Source organism: Ostrea edulis, chromosome 2 (assembly GCF_947568905.1).
Source record: "Ostrea edulis chromosome 2, xbOstEdul1.1, whole genome shotgun sequence".
NCBI classification, from domain to species: Eukaryota; Metazoa; Mollusca; class Bivalvia; order Ostreida; family Ostreidae; genus Ostrea; species Ostrea edulis.
The window spans coordinates 97,573,298-97,589,891 of NC_079165.1; the positions used below are offsets into that span (position 1 = coordinate 97,573,298).

At 34.5% G+C, this 16,594-nt stretch overlaps 2 protein-coding genes across 13 annotated transcripts in view; one reads left to right on the forward strand and one right to left on the reverse strand.

Annotated features, from left to right (window-relative positions):
• Positions 1–14,147, reverse strand: part of LOC125679252 (TBC1 domain family member 23-like) — a 30,474-nt gene extending 16,327 nt beyond the window's left edge. Inside the window, exons 1-10 of one of the 2 annotated variants that reach the window (XM_048918332.2) lie at positions 13,910–14,147; positions 11,850–11,958; positions 7,731–7,836; positions 7,117–7,321; positions 6,837–6,960; positions 6,447–6,571; positions 2,530–2,576; positions 2,331–2,434; positions 1,338–1,466; positions 159–254 (exon numbers count right to left, since the gene is read on the reverse strand). In XM_048918332.2, coding sequence (XP_048774289.2) covers positions 159–254; positions 1,338–1,466; positions 2,331–2,434; positions 2,530–2,576; positions 6,447–6,571; positions 6,837–6,960; positions 7,117–7,321; positions 7,731–7,836; positions 11,850–11,958; positions 13,910–13,938 — 1,074 coding nt within the window. In that variant the 5' untranslated portion in view covers positions 13,939–14,147. Of the gene's footprint in view, positions 1–158; positions 255–1,337; positions 1,467–2,330; positions 2,435–2,529; positions 2,577–6,446; positions 6,572–6,836; positions 6,961–7,116; positions 7,322–7,730; positions 7,837–10,243; positions 10,418–11,849; positions 11,959–13,909 lie in introns of those variants that run through there. The other variant, XM_048918333.2, reaches the window with a different exon arrangement.
• Positions 14,148–14,155: 8 nt separating this feature from the next.
• LOC125681029 (E3 ubiquitin-protein ligase CBL-B) overlaps positions 14,156–16,594 on the forward strand; it is a 62,240-nt gene continuing 59,801 nt past the window's right edge. For 10 of the 11 annotated variants that reach the window (XM_048920912.2, XM_048920914.2, XM_048920915.2 and 7 more), the window contains exon 1: positions 14,167–14,752. In XM_048920912.2, coding sequence (XP_048776869.1) covers positions 14,208–14,752 — 545 coding nt within the window. In that variant the 5' untranslated portion in view covers positions 14,167–14,207. Of the gene's footprint in view, positions 14,753–16,594 lie in introns of all 11 variants that reach the window. The other variant, XM_048920917.2, reaches the window with a different exon arrangement.

Consider the following 16,594-nt stretch of genomic DNA (forward strand, 5'->3'; position numbering starts at 1 on the left):
GAAAAATGAATCCATCCTATGATGTCTCACTGTGATCTATGGAAAATCACCAAGAAATCTCAGAGAGGTCGATTTGAAATTTAACATCTCTGGGTATGATTTTTTAATTAAAACACATAATGCAAAGAACCTGTAATTTGAACACCTAAAAGTCTTACAAGGTTTGCATCAAGATGGAATGCTGTGTGTAAGTGGCCGTTGTTGTACTGGTCAGCAGGTCGACAATCCACAACAAAATATCGAACACCATCACCCTGTGCAAAAATGGGAATCTCTTTAGTTCCATTATCAAGTGTTACACACAATGTACATGTATGTTATAAACAAAACTCTTTCTGTATATTTCATGTCTTTTTCCATGGATAAAATTACACTTAGTTGCATACAAGTTAACCCATTTATTATGTCTTTATGTGTATAAACAGGATAATTAATATGAATAAAAGTCTCCACAACTATATTTTAAAACATGATGCTTGAAAGGTTTCTGGATGTTTGACATAAAATGTGTAAATTATGAGAAAAAAAAACTCCTACCAAGAGTTGAAAAAAGCAGTGGTATGCAGTCAGGGCCGTGATGCTTACTGGGAAATACTTACATTGTATTTGCACTTGCTAGTTATTGTGCACCCAAAGTCAGCTGGACCAGTAAGAATCAGGGAGAAAATACTAGCAGACATTGTAATGAGCTCAGTTCAATGACAGTGTATTTCGGCCTATGAATTTTTCAAAACTTCAAAAATTGTTAATTTTGGGTAAAGGACCCATAGATCATCAACACTAAACATGTCACCTACCTTCACAGTCCTACTGACTTTAAATCATAATGTCATAATCTGCATCATTATTCCAAAATTTTTGAAAGTGCATAAAAATGTGCCAACTTCGTAACCTTTCGACCAATTTTTCATATGCATCCCAACCTCTGATCCAATTTTTGTAAGAATTGATTAAATGAATAATTGGCAATCAATGTTAAGTTTTTCGATTGTTGGCGGGACAATATGAATGTTAGATAAAGAAAGTTCTTAATTTCAACAAAATCATAAACTTTAATACGTTAGGTTTTACTCTTAATTCAATGCATAAAATCTTTTGAACTTATTTAGATATACATCAGAAAAAGGCAGATTGTTGAATACTGCTCAGCATCGAGTTCATTACACAGATTATGTATTGAGCTACATGTATGTGCTGAGCTACTGTGAATCGAATTCTTGGTAGATCAGTGAATTTCACAAACATGGTGGACCTTGGACCGTTTGACCACTCAGGAAAAAAATTTGACCCCTGCATCTATAGCTGTCATATCAAAAAGTATCATAAATAACACTCACTCCTGCTAGGTTGTTATTTTGGAGAAGTTCTGAAACTGACACCGGTAAACACAATGCTTGTGATACTTGTAGATCCTCCTCCATTCTTCCTGGGATCATACTGTTACCATACAGAGGACTTTGGTAATCCTAGAGTAAAATAAATATAATTTATGAGGTCCATTAGCAACATTGCTCATCGAAGTAGTTGCATTTTTTCATGTAAAAAGATTCAATTTTGATTTTTGTCCCACTTTGCTGCAGCTCTTGGAAAAAGTTGGGTTGCTGGTCTATCCCATTTTCGTTCCACAGAGCTAAAATTTTGCAGCTAATACCCACTCTACAAATGGGGATTTTAAAGGAACCTTTTTGTCTTGAAACTTTGAATCCCTTTTGTGGCTCTGGTGTCAGGAGAAATCTACATCATATGAGGCTGCTTGCATATTTATACAACATACTGCACTCTTGAGGGGAAAATCTCCTTTAAAACAGGTTTAAAGATTTTTCCTATACAATTTTTAGAACTCTATTAAGGCTATACCCTGGCCCAATGGTTTGAAACACACTTGAATCTTCCTTCCATATTAAAGCATTCAGACAAATTCTGCTTTTGTAGAAAAGTTCAGTGGTTCTTAAAGACATTTTCAAACATCTTATCCTCTTTTTAAATCATTTAATCTTGGAAGAAGGCATGACCTTCATTTATACCAACTTGAAGCCCTTTACCAAATGATGTTTTAAACAAATGTTAGGCTGAAATTGGCCCAGTAGTTCTTGATAAAAAGATGAATATGTGCCACGTTACATCAGACAGACTGACACTATATGAAAGTTAGTCAAACCTAAAACTTGTGAAAGTTAGTCAAACCTAAAACTTGTGAAAGTTAGTCAATAGGGGCAAAAACCTAAAACTTGTGCACAATATTCAAGCGACACAGTCTACCAATAAAACTGTAATATATGTTGAGTAGCCCACTCAACTGCAATAATCTTTAGAATTGTTTTATTCATTACCCTCCTGAAAGACTGTGGGGTTTTGGTAGCATAGTACTGTGCTAATGCACAAAAATCCTCTATGTCTTCTGCCTCCAATCCTGATGGGAAAGATATCAGCATTTCTAACAAAGAGAAAATAAAATTTCTAAGGCAAGTGTTGTATATAAGCATTCAAGAAAATGAACTGTTAATTTCTTTTCTATGTTTATACATGTACCTGTAATTGCTTGCTTTGAATCCAATTCTCCTCCCAAAATTTGATCCCTGTAAAATTGATTTAACACATGTACACTGTATATTATTGTTAAAAGTATTTTTCACTGGAAAGGGAGAGATGAAAAAACAATTGAAACTCTCAAAATCGGAAGAGTTGTATCTCTGAAACAAAAGCCCCTAGGCTTCAATAGTATCACAATGAAGAACTCGATTTAGAAGTGTTGCATGTTGATGGTCTTATAAACTCTAAAACTTCTTTGTGGTCAAAAAGGATATCTAATTCTTCTGATGTTTCTCCACCACAAAATTAGGACTTTGATGAATATTTGTATCTCTCTTTTTCTATTTTGAAATAGGAGAAAGAAGTATAGGGGGGGGGGGGGGGGGGGGGGGGGAGGTCTTGGCCAACTGAACAAACAATAGCTTGGTCATGAGAAATCTTTGAGCCAAACATGAGGCATTACAAAGGCCTGCCACAAATATTTCTAGGATTTTTATCAGTGTCCTGGCCAAATTACCTTATTCAGGGTCATAACCCATTATCTGTTCATCCTTTGAGTCAATCTGAACTCTAATATTTAGGTATTACAAAGTTGAAGAGAAATATTTCTAACCTTTTATAATCAGTGACCTTCACCTTGTCTATAGTTCAATTTCAGAATATGCTGCTTGCTCAAAAGCAATCTTTGTAATCAGTATCAACTTCTAATGTTTTTCAATTACGAAGCTGGGGCCCAACAATCAATGAAATTCTAATTTTCGTTTCGTAGTGACTTTGACCATGCCTGTACATGTACATCTTTGGAAACCCACGGTTGATTACACTTCATTCCTCTCTCCATCACCCGTGGGTCCATTCATTCCTATTCGCTCGTTCTCATGAATAAATATTTAAAAACATTGTCCAAAGTAATCGTTATAGTAACGGAACTCTTCTGTTTTTAAAGGTAGCATCAACTTAATTTTGCTATCACAATAATTGTATACTGAAATTGGGCTGAAAGAAAGTTGAAGATAACGAACAGTGATCAATCTCATAACTCCTACAAGCAATACAAAATAGATAGTTGGGCAAACACGGACCCCTGGACACACTGAAAGCGTCGTGTTGATTGGACAAATTCGCTAAGGGTATACGATGAGCACTCAATCAAATTGCCTCATTAATTATTCATGAGAACGAGCGAGTAGGAATGAATGGACCCACAGGTGATGGAGAGAGGAACGAAGCGTAATGAACCGTGGGTTTCCGACAATATTACATGTACAACAATATGTCAAATTCTCTGCTCATAAGCAATCTTTGAGCCAAAGTGTGAGCTAATGTCTCTCAATTACAATCTAAATTTTCAGCTAGTAACCTTGATTTTGACCAATAGACCTTCATTCAGAGTCATACTAGTAACCTTAGTGTCACGTAATATATCTCTCAAATACAATGCCATGGCTTAGAAATGTATTTTTAAAAATCAATGACCTTGACCTTATTATAAGCTAAATATCCAGGATAAAATATTATATCTAAACATATAATGCATTTTCAGTGTATGAGCCATATCAGGTGCTAGTATAATTTAAAGAATATTACACAAAAATAAAATTTATTTTCATTATGCGATCTTCCTCCCTGGGGCCTGAACAAGGGACATGAATTTTAAAGTTGAGTAAAGTCCTCCCACATGCCCTTCGAACATCGGTGTGATCCAATCATAACCACCTTTTGCAGATGTTTAAAAAGGACTGCCAGTTGCAAAATACAGCTGAGGAAAGGGAAAATTTTCTCCAATGGAACTACAGGTGACTCTTGGTAACTCGAAGTTCAAGGGACCTTGATAAAACTTCTAGAGATCGAGAGTTCGAAATTCGGAAATTGAAGGTCCGCCGGTATGGTTCAGATTTTACAGTAACCGGAAATGTATACCAACAAGATCATATGATATCGTTTTGACATGTTTTCCTTCATATTCGTCAGGTACTTTGATATCAAAATAAAAAACCTTATTTTGCATTAATAAAAATATTTCAAAGTTTATGTATTTATTTGTTCTTTAATCATACTTATATAGGCATACAAAACCAAGTTCAGATGATGCTTTACTATTGCAAACTAAACAGAGTACAATGTTATGTCGCTTTACCCAAAACAAAAATTCTAACGAATGAGTAAAACAATGTTTTAGAGTAACTTTACACAAAGAACAAACTCGAGAAATTTAACAGTCTGTAGATCTCTAAATTATACATAAAACTTACTCTCTCTTTGTCACGTCAAAACAAATTCTAGGTTTCATTCATAGTCGGATTATATATAATTTTAATCATCATGACTCAAACCCCAGTGCAAGGAGTAAACTGACCAATTACTCAATTATACACTCAAGTGTGTCCCCTCCACAAAGAAGTACCCACAATGTTTCAACTATGTAAACACCTAATTACCCCTCTGGAACTCAACAAAATCCAGGTAAGTCCCAAGGGGAAATTATTACACACTTGGGTAATGGTGGGTATACGCTACCACCACTTCGAGAGATCGAGAGTGGAAAACAATGAAATGTGTTATACGGGACCCAAATTCACTTCGAGAGATCGAAAGTTCGAGAGATCGATAGTAAATTTGCTTTGTTATATAGAGAAAAAAATCGGGACCATGATTTCACTTCGAGAGATCGAAGTTCGAGCCATCAAGAGTCACCCGTAACTGATACAAATTAAGGCAAGTTTTTAAGATGTCATTAGATGAAGGTAATATGATGCATTTGTCCATTGCATTGTAAATATTGTCTGTTTACACATGAAATAACCGAGTGCTCAGCGCACATATACACTAGGCTAAGTAAAATGAATGAGTAAATTTTTATCAAAATTGATTCTCGAGCATCTCAGAAATTTTGGAGATTTTCCCCCTGAAATTTGATGACAGTCTAGATGAGCTATATGCAGTATGAAATGCTTTTATCTAATTTAATGATTTTTTTTCTAAAATACTAAAATTGGGTGTACTGCATTATGATTTACAAGACTTCTCTGTTATAGATTAAAAGGAACCCAGGAAGGCGAGTTCTCCATGTTCAATACACGTATATAACTATGCACCAAGTTTGTTTCCTAAATGATCAGGAGGAGAGAACAATATTTCTAAGCACAGCATTTTTATCATATGATCCATCAGCCTTGCACTTGAGTCTGAAACCCTCATCCCAGGCCTAATAATTCTACAATTTTGGAAGAGGTCTCCATATTAACTAAATTTGTCCTAGATGTTCAGGAGTAGAGAAAAAGATGTTTTATAGTGTTGTGCATTTTCACTATAATATTATGATCCATTCAGACCCTTCTGGAGCCTAACTCCTGACATAGGGACCATGGATTTCCCAAAGTTTGATAGAAGCCTTCAAGCTTAATGTAGCTATGCACCAAGATGTTTGGGAGTACAAAAGATAATGCAGTGTATTTAAACATTCAATGCATTTTCACTATTTGATCCTCATAGCTCCAACCTGGAATCTGAACCATTGACCGAGGGGCCATGACTTTCACTGTTTTGGTAGAGGTCTTCATGCTCATTGTAACTATGTAACCATTTTCTAAAATATTAAGAGTAAAGGGGAAAATTTGTAAAGATTGTACTATTTTTTAGCCCTACCAAATGGCTCTTGTAAAGATTGTACTATATTTTGAAGTTTTACCCCTACCAAATAGCTCAAATGCAGTGACCACAAAATTCATAATTTTGGTTTCCCTAAAACAAAAGAATGCTATATGCAGGAAATTTTGTGAAGATTGACCTTGCAAGAGGTCAAATACATTAAAAGTTTATGACAGGGCATCACACAACAATTGGACATGGATAATAATAATACCAACCTGAGAGACTCAGGGACCTAGAAAGGACTTGTAAAGGCAAAAAGAACAAACCTTGCATTCACAAGTATGACAAGAGCCATAAAGAATGTCAGAAATTGGTCTCCATGTTGGAAGTACACATCCCACATAACCTGTATTACTTGCAGATCACATGGAGCAGCAAATAAACTTCGGAACTAAAATGAGAATGCAGTTTCTTTTAAAGACTAAAATATAAAATAAAATGTATTTATTACAGACAAATTTCTTCTACACCTTTATCAAATATTTCAGTTTTCAAAGTGAAGAAAGAATTACATACACTGTTTAATTTATTTAAAATGAAATATTCAATAATCAATATGTGTAACAACTATTTCACTGTAATATATAAAACCATTAGTTTTTCTACTTGAAGTATTCATAAACATTTCTAAATATCTAACATGGAAACAATCTTACCCACGAGTGGCAGTAAAGATCTGGTAGGATTCTCTTTGTGTCTAGGAATGAGCTTAATTCAGGATCATGGTACTGCAGGAGCAAGCGAAACAAGTGAAATGGTTTTCCTCCTTTGACACAGTCCCTGAAAATTATAAAAAAAACCATACCATATCAAGTGCTATGCAGATAGTTTTACTGAAATCTTGAGTAATGTTGAGTAATAACATCTTATGTGTATATGAATTTGATAAAAAACGTTTACAAAGAAAATTATGAACACTTAAGATATTTAATATACCTTGGAATAAACTTATTCACAATGGAGTAGAGGCAGTTGTAGAGCTGAGCCCGCGTCAGTTTAAGTGCTAGCAGAGGTTGTATGATTTCCAGCCATCCATTGTCTGATGTGTACTTCTCATTTCTGGATTTCGAAAAAAATGTAATGATGGACTCTAAATCACTGACAACTGAAACTTTGTCCTCCTCCTCATTGCCTAGCTTATCTGTAACAATGCAATAGAAAGAAATAAATGTTGTTACTCCATACATATGTACATGGTCTTACACCAAATATACGATACAATTTTTATGTAATGCTGATAGATTATTCACGATTATCTTACAAATAGTTCATAACCTAAAATCTTTTAAGGAGGTATGCTACACCAGAGAATCTCTGCTGGACTCAAACCAGCGATCTACAGTTCAGCAGTTGAAGTGCTAACCTACTGAGCTACTCAGCTAGGCAAGGATTTTGAAAATGAATATACAAGTATTGCTGATATTTATATTTATATTTTCATCCATGTTTTAAAAGGAAGTCAGCCATTATGATGATGAAGAGTACCCCCTTAAATGCATGATCATATATGTCACATATTCAAGATTTAAAACTTATTTAAATTATCATACCAACTAGAGCCCTACAGTCTTCTCTAATAATTCCTTGTTCATCAAGATCATACAAGCCATCAAATGCACTCAGAGCATCCCCTTTGCTTTGCACATTGAGACAGATCTGAAAAACAAGGTGTTTAAAGTTTTAGTGAGATTGCAGAGTTAAAACAGAAATCAGGTTTTGTTAAAACTGCAAAGAAAAATTACAAATTCTATGTACATCTATAAACATGATAAAGGTCATTAGTTCTATATGCAATAGATTGAATGTATAAACATGATAAAGGTCACTAGTTCTATATGCAATGGATTGAAAGTATAAACATGATAAAGGTCACTAGTTCTATATGTAATAGATTGTATAAACATGATAAAGGTCACTAGTTCTATATGCAATAGACTGTATAAACATGATAAAGGTCACTAGTTCTATATGCAATAGATTGTATAAACATGATAAAGGTCACTAGTTCTATATGCAATAGATTGTATAAACATGATAAAGGTCACTAGTTCTATATGCAATAGATTGTATAAACATGATAAAGGTCACTAGTTCTGCAATTCAATACATGCTACATAATGCATAGATCATAAACTGATCATACATTCCTGCAATCTAATACAGCTGCTTCATAATATGCGACATGTACTTAATAATGCTCATCTCGGTATGTCCCAACCTGTTATTATTGCAATGCTCACGTAACACCAATGAAATGTGTATAATGGACTTACATACACGCTAAAAAACCCTGATATAATGACAAACTCACTTTTTGCCACCAACCACACGTTTTCCACTGGGGCTAAGCCCGTTTTGAGCCGAAACTCATTGTAACCAAAAATATCTATATCTATGGTTCAATGAATTTCCGGTCAAAATGGGCTTAGCCCCTGTAACGTTTTCAGGTAAAAAAAGGTCAAATTAACTATACATCCCTCGATAACTATGCCAAAAACCATTGATCAGAAGCCAAAATTACACAAAATTGGTCTGTCCAATGAATTTAAAAGTAGTGTAGTCATGAAAACAGGCATGTATATTAAAGTAAATGCAATAATTGCTGGAATTTTAAATTTCTCTGAAATTGTCCAGTCACATTGCCCACACATAAACACCAGAGACATAAATTACCCTTGTGAATCCCCTGATAACAATTCCAACAACCAGGTCAATTGAAATTGGTATCAATTGGTCTGTCCGGTGAATGTTATTGAATATTAATTTGCGCGTGTCATGAAAACATGTATAAGTATAGGTAAGTGCGATACTATCTTCCATATGATCCTTTAAAAATTGTCTCTGTTCAGTAGAATTGCCCATGTATAAACAACAGGGAAATGAAACTACTGTCAGCTGCTGTAAATTTTGTGTACCATGTGATCAATATGTGTAATGGGTATTGATGTGTGTGATGTCATATTTCTGTGTTCCAGTAAAAAGTTGCAGTCAATAAATGTGTTTATCAGCTACTCAATAGGGCTGAAATGATTCACTGAAATATCGATACTGTTCAATATATAAACGCTCGATTCATTGCTTCGATTTTCGGTTCGATACGTTTATTACAAACGGGTTCAGTAAAATACATCAGTCTCGGCCAGTACATATTTATTTCTACCTGCATGAGGGACAAAATAGCGTCAAATAATGTTCAAACTGTTGTTTGCCTTAAGGATGATGAAAATAATAATAAACTTTATCAGTTTAAACTACAGCGAATAGGCATCTCCCCGTTTGGTAGTTTTGCTTTTAAAATTATGATTTTGAATCTTGATAATTAATTTTTTCTTCAGTGTTATTATTGGTTTCTTCTGTAAATTGTATTGTATTGAAAGTATTGAATCATGGCATAAGTATCGTACCATGAAGGGGGCATATTGTTTCAGCCCTACTACTCAACATATTAAGACATTGTAGAAGCTACCATAACATAAACAGACCTGTTTACCCCGTCTGACTGATGTCAGTATTCTAGAACCAAGTTGTCAGTATTTTGAGCACTTTGTCAGTGGATAAAAGTTGAATATAACAAAAAGTGCTACACGAGTTGTTAATTACCCTTTCTTATATGAATAACTCCTTGTTGTCACATAAATAGGATGTTGCTGTTTACTGTTGCTTTTGTATTTCACATTTGTAGCAATGTGTAACTATCATGCTTTTTACATCATTCTTTAAATTACATCCAGTCATATATTTTATACCATAGCATTTTATAGTCCATGAGGTTCTCTCCTTGTAGAAGGTTGCTGGTTGTATTAATTTTGACCTTGCTCTTTGTTCAATAAATTTCGTTTTAATTATATTCTATACATCCTTACCATTTATCCCTTAATTTCAAAACAATTTGAACTTGATAAAAATTGGAACGAAAATAAATACACCATATTGAATCAAACATTTACTTTACTAATTATTGAACGCTGGCGGTTAAGTTCAGAGTTGTTAGAAATATCTATGAATCTTGTCATTGACTTATATAAAGACACTTTCAGCTTCGATAGGTCTTTATGTTGTTTACTTTGAATGTGTCTGTAGCAGCCATTTTTGCCTCTGTGACTGCAGCTGAAGTCCATGTTACACACCCTGCAAAACACCATGTGATCTGCTTTCTTCGATTGTTGGAGGCATGACCAAAGCACTCTGTATGAATCCTTAAAATTAGGGCATATTTTTTTCTTGTTTTGAACCTCTGTATGGGTTTAGATGTTTCGTTGCATTCTCGTCAATCTGACATTCGCCATCCATGCTTTTTAAAAAGTTTGACATATATCAATATCAATGGTGCGCTTTAAACAATGGTAACTTAAATTTACTACACTGGTTCCCTATTGACCCAGGGCTGTCACTGTCCTTTTTGGTACAGGGTCCTTGGTCCCATTAGATTGGGAAAATTATCAATGTTTTGGGTCAAATTGGGTAATTTTTCTTTTCGGGCCTTGTTGAAAATGTGCGAGAAGTTATAAGTAAAAATGAAACTAACATGATTTAATTTTTTTATACACACAATGTAACAGTTTGTGATATTGGGAATTTCTAGATAAGTAAATTGGGAATTTTGGTTTTTTTTCCCAATTGGGAAGGGTCCGTTTATCAGACCCAATTCAAAGAGATTGATGGCCCTGTGACCTTGCTTCTCTCCTCGGTGTAGGACCAATTAGCGGGGAACCAGTTTAATTCAATTGACAAGCTTCATCATACCGATCGGCAAATTTTGGAAACTTATTTCTTTTCCCCAGATTCATGGAAAATCATAGATTTTCAACGTAAATCTGTAGACCTTATTTTGACTTTAAAATCCGTGGAAAATACGGACAATCCCTACAAGTAAACAGCTCTGCATAAATGAAATGGTTGTACATATACTTATTAATAATGTGTTTTACAAGTGCACAAACACTGAACGTCCCACTGTTTAACACAGTTTTAAGAACTAAAGCAAAGCAATTTTATGCATTTTCATATCTTGTCATATGTGGATGACAATAAAAGGACAATATCTAATACACAATTTCCGAGTTGCCCAATAGTTCTTTCCCTTTGTGGAACTCTTATGCAGAGTGAGACGCAAAACATTAAGGCCTTAAGGCCAATTATCAGACATTATGCAACCACCCAATCTGCAGGCCAACACAATATTAGTAACTTTATCAGTATTTAATAATAAATTAGCTCAAACAAAAATCGATAATCACCATTTTTCTTTGATTAAAATATCACTTGTGCAGAGGAGAAATAAAAAATAATTTCATATCTAATTTAATGGCCTAATTCAAACAAATATTATTCTTGATATGGTTAGTTTAATGTATACCAACGGCTGATATAAAAAACATTTACACTTTCATGACTTTTATCTGTATTAACATAGCTAGTCTAAAGTATATGTATACATCTTGTACCCACCCAAGCGTTCAACAGAACACTTAATGTATCTCCTTCACAGAAGAGCTGATATCTCGAAAGTTGCGTAATGATTAATCACAATTATTTTTCAAATAAATGAACTAAACTCTTTATAATGCCCTCCTTGATATAACAAAAAATAAGCTGAAACAAAAACTGGCGATATACCGAGTTTTCTGGTATCAGTGGAAGTGAATTGAACATGTCAATAAACTCATTACCTGCCACACCTCTGCTCTGAGATGATCTGGGACAGTTCTACATTTACAGATATTCTTAAGTGTTCCAAAGTCACAACTTTCAACAAGTGCTGTTTCTAGATCTGTTACCCTGTAAAACACACAGTAGGAAATCAATAACATATCACAAATGGAGTTTACTTTTATCCCATGCAAACTATCATTCTTACACATATATTTTATTGAAAAGGTGCAGCAAACTGGGCATCAAAATTCACAGGTTAAAGTAGTTTTCCTCTGAGAATTGTTGAACTTTTTTTCCCACTATCATATTCCCTGTAACTGAACTTATGCAGTTTCACATGAACATTATACAGATAGTAGGAACTGTACACATGAGGTTAATGGTCACATCCTATTTCATCAACACATACACTAGTTTAAAATGAATTACACTATTTAACAATGAGAATTGCGTACTTAGTTATCTTTCTTCAGGTTTAGTCATACAAATTTGATATCTTGAAAAAATATGTAATTGTAAAACAGATACATGAAGTGACTGTGGATGTATGCAATGTTGAACAATTGTTGAGGGTGATCTCGTAGGCCGGGATAACAATATAGTCAGGCCTAAGCATGTTGTTTTGCAATGGAGAACAAATCTAATTAGATTTGTTGGCATTATCCTGCTATTTAAATTACTTCGCGAATCAAATAAGTTTGACATTAACGTCAATTTCATCTGTGTAAATGTTTACGATAACTATTACACTTCCTGACTTTAATTCCACACATTTTGACTCCATGCGACTGATATTGATTCATTCTGTACAAAACAATCATAACAAATACAGAGGCTAAGCAAATAACAGGAGTATATAATTATATGCTTAACCAGTTAATTCTAAATAGCACTCCAAGGGGAAGATATCCCCGGAATACGGGTTTCTTTGGGGGAGAAACATAAAAATGGGGCTTGGTTTTTTTTTTAGGGGGAGGGGGAGCGGGGTCAAGAAAATGGCACATTTTTATACAGTATATAAGCGAAGCAAGTAACAGGAGTATATAATGAATCAGTTGTAAAGAATTTCCATGGCAGACATTAAGAACAAGTTTTGTTATTCCTTTGTTGTTCATCATGTTCATTGTTATCAAATTGTATTTGTCCTTTCTACTTTTGGTTCTGTATGAATGAATCCGGGGTTCTGTATGAATGTTTTGTATACGTTAAATACTTCTCATGAAGGGATAGCCAATAGTGACTTCGCGAAGCAATTAAATTCAAAGGTTTGAGTAGATTTAAAGAACTTGCTTCGCTATTTACTCCTGTTATTTGCTTCGCTTTGTACAAAAACGTGCCATTTTCTTGATTTGTTTACTATTTATCTTGATCCCCAAAAAATATGAAGCCCCATTTTTATATGTTTCTCCCCCAAAGAAACCCTTTTCCGGGGAAATCTTCCCTTTGAAGTGCTATTTAGAGTGCTATATAGTGTATATACTCCTGTTATTTGCTTCACTTTTGTAGATGTATACTCCTGTTTTATGCTTTGCAAAGCAATTGAATTCCAAGGTTCTGAGTAGATTTAAAGAACCTGTGTCGCTATTTACTCCTGTTATTTGTTTCGCCTCTATATTTGTTATGATTGTTTTGTATGGAATAAATCAAAATAAGTCGCATGGACTCACAATGAAAGGAGTTGAAATGTGTGGAATAAAGTCAGAAAGTGTAATAATTGTCATACACATGTACAAAAATGAAATTGACGTTAACGTCAGCAACGTCAAACTTATTTGATACGGCACACGAAGTAAACAACAGGATAATGCCGATTTGTTTGGGATCACGATTTGCATTTAGTTTTTTATTGCGTAAAGAACTAGAGTTTCAAGTCACGAATGGCTTCACTTAGTCACATGACGATAGACATAACAGATTCCTGTCATAACAAAAATTGGGAAACACCTCAAGATGTGCCCGAATGTTATCCATATCTCTATCGCAAAACAATCAATGTTTCACATATAAGAGTTATTTTACTCGAACATTTTGAATTTTAGACTCAAAATAACATTACAAGACAGAATTAACGTTTTACCAGCTTGTGTCATCTATTCTGTCGGCCATGTTTCTGACGTGTTGTCGTAAACTGAAATATTTAGTGTCGTAAAATGATGTCCATCGACAAAATGAATTTTTAACATCCAGTATAATATATTTAAAATTAATTACATATTGGTAAATGTTTATCAATCATCATTTAACACGATACTCGCATATTTTTCGATTAAAAAAATAAAAGCCTTTTTAACCCCATTTCCACATGACCGTACAACGGAAACGAGGAACATAAAAAGTGAGAATGAGGTATTGAACCAGGAAGCTGCCCCAGCAAAATGGCGATGGGACCTAAAGATCGAAATCGAAACGCCCAGAGTAAGAATTTTGGGGGAATGATTGGATCTATCCTTCAGGGAGTGTTAGCAACACCTAAACTTGTTGTCGATAAAAAGACCATCGAAAAATCATGGAAATTAATGGACAAAGTTGTGAAATTGTGTCAACATCCAAGAATGAATTTGAGAAACAGTCCTCCTTTCATTTTGGATTTATTGCCAGACACTTACCAGCATCTTCGTTTAATTTACAATAAACACGATGATAAGTTAAATACTCTGAATGAAAATGATTACTTCCGAGTGTTTATAGAAAATCTTATGAACAAGTGCAAAGCCACAATAAAACTTTTCAAAGAAGGGAAAGAAAAGATGTTTGATGAGAATTCTCATTATAGACGGAATTTAACAAAGTTATCGTTAGTGTTTTCTCACATGCTTGCAGAACTGAAAGCAATATATCCAAATGGACAGTTTGCAGGTGATAATTTTCGCATAACAAAGAGTGATGCAGCAGAATGGTGGAGAAAATCCTTTGGTGATCGGTAAGAAAACAGAATTATATTATAAATTATGCATTCTTTTGACTCACTTAGTTATTACTTCTCTCCCTGTGGAGAATATAGGGCCGTGAACATTTCCTCTCCAGTCTGTCCTTTAATTATTCTGCCGCCCTGTTTGCCTCTGTCCAGGTGTCTTAAATCTAGTGCTGTCATGGTTCCAAAAATTTTTCGGATCGGTTCAGGATTTTTAATCCGAGTTTGGGTCTATGTAGCTATGTTAAAATCAAAAACCAATATTTGTGTTTTGTTACAATATATATATCATGATTTCTTGTGAATGTGGCCTCCGGTTCAGTCTATGCGAAAGACATCGGACCGTTGCACCTGATCGATTTGCAGTGCCTCAGGTCCAATGCATCATTTTACACTGGACCGTAATGTCCGATGTCTCGGTGTCTGGTTTTGAGCTTTACTCTTTTGACGCGGAATCATTTAAATGTTTGTTATAAGTAAATAATATCGCACAAATCCAAATATGTAAATGAATGTGATTAAAACCGCATGGACGGTCTAAAGTATTATGCGGGAGCGATCCCCGGTAAAAGAAAAGCTATTAGGCCAACTAATTTAAGATAAAATATCAATAGTATTTCTATAGTATAAGATTTTCTTGGTTCTGCGTTTTCACGTGTTTCACATTTTTACATTAGGTTTTTCAGTTTGACAAAATTTGGTTCGGTCCTGTGTGTTCATTGATTACACAGGACCGAATGTCCTGTGTGGTCCAAAAAACTTTCGCATAGACTGTAGGGGTGAAACGATGCATCGCGATGAGGCCAAATCGCGATATAGTGGTCTTGATTCGATGTTCGATTTATTTCGGGTCTGTTTCTGTTCGATACGGTTCTAGAATCATTGCACACATTGTTTTTGATAACATGGTTTCTTATTGGTCAATGGAATTGAAAATTGTCTAATCAACATATGAATAAACTTTGCTGTATCAAAATGGACGAAGTCGGGTTGAAATATTTACCCCAAACATATAGATCTTGGGTTTGGCGACATTTCAGCTTTAGGACGAGTGATAAGAGTGTTGCTTTATGTTAAACTCTGCAGAGAGCAATAAATACAATGAAACATAAAAATCTTAGCATTATAAAGAATTTGTTACTTGCTATTGTTTTGTATCAAATCGAAAATCATCGAATCGAGAGTAAAGTATCGAAAATCGAATCGAATCGAGAAGGTACTGTATCGTTTCACCCCTAATAGACTGCTGGTTTAGAATTGACGTCCATACTTGCAGCATTGCCACTTCTAGTCTTCTACTCATTTCCATTCCATGCTTTCAACATAAATGTTTTATCATTGATGATAATGATTTTGTGGTGTATTTTGAATCTTGCATACTGTTATTGTTTTGTCCCCAATGAAATCATTTAACAATAAATCAATGACGGCATTTTTAATAATGATTCTAAGAAGCGGACCCGCACTGAAATCTGGAAATTAAATCCAATTCCATTTTTCTTTCTCTAGATACTGTTCTTCTCTATGTTTCTTTAGGTCTGCCTCTCTTGGTCTTTCCTTCAGGAGTCCATTTAAGTGCTATTCTGGCGTGTTTGGTCTTGTCCATTCTCAAAACGTGCCCAATCCATTTCCACCCCCTTTTTCTTTCAATGCTACTAATGGGCTTTATTCCTGCTCTTTCCCTTACTGTGTCATTTCGTACCTTTTTGAGGCCAGTTTATCAGCAGGATGCTACTTAAGCTCTTGTGTAGGAATTCAAGTATTCTTTATAACAATGATATATATAAATTGTATCCTCTCAAATATAGTATTGGCAATGCATGCATTAATTAGTTAATTGCCTGTTCGCGA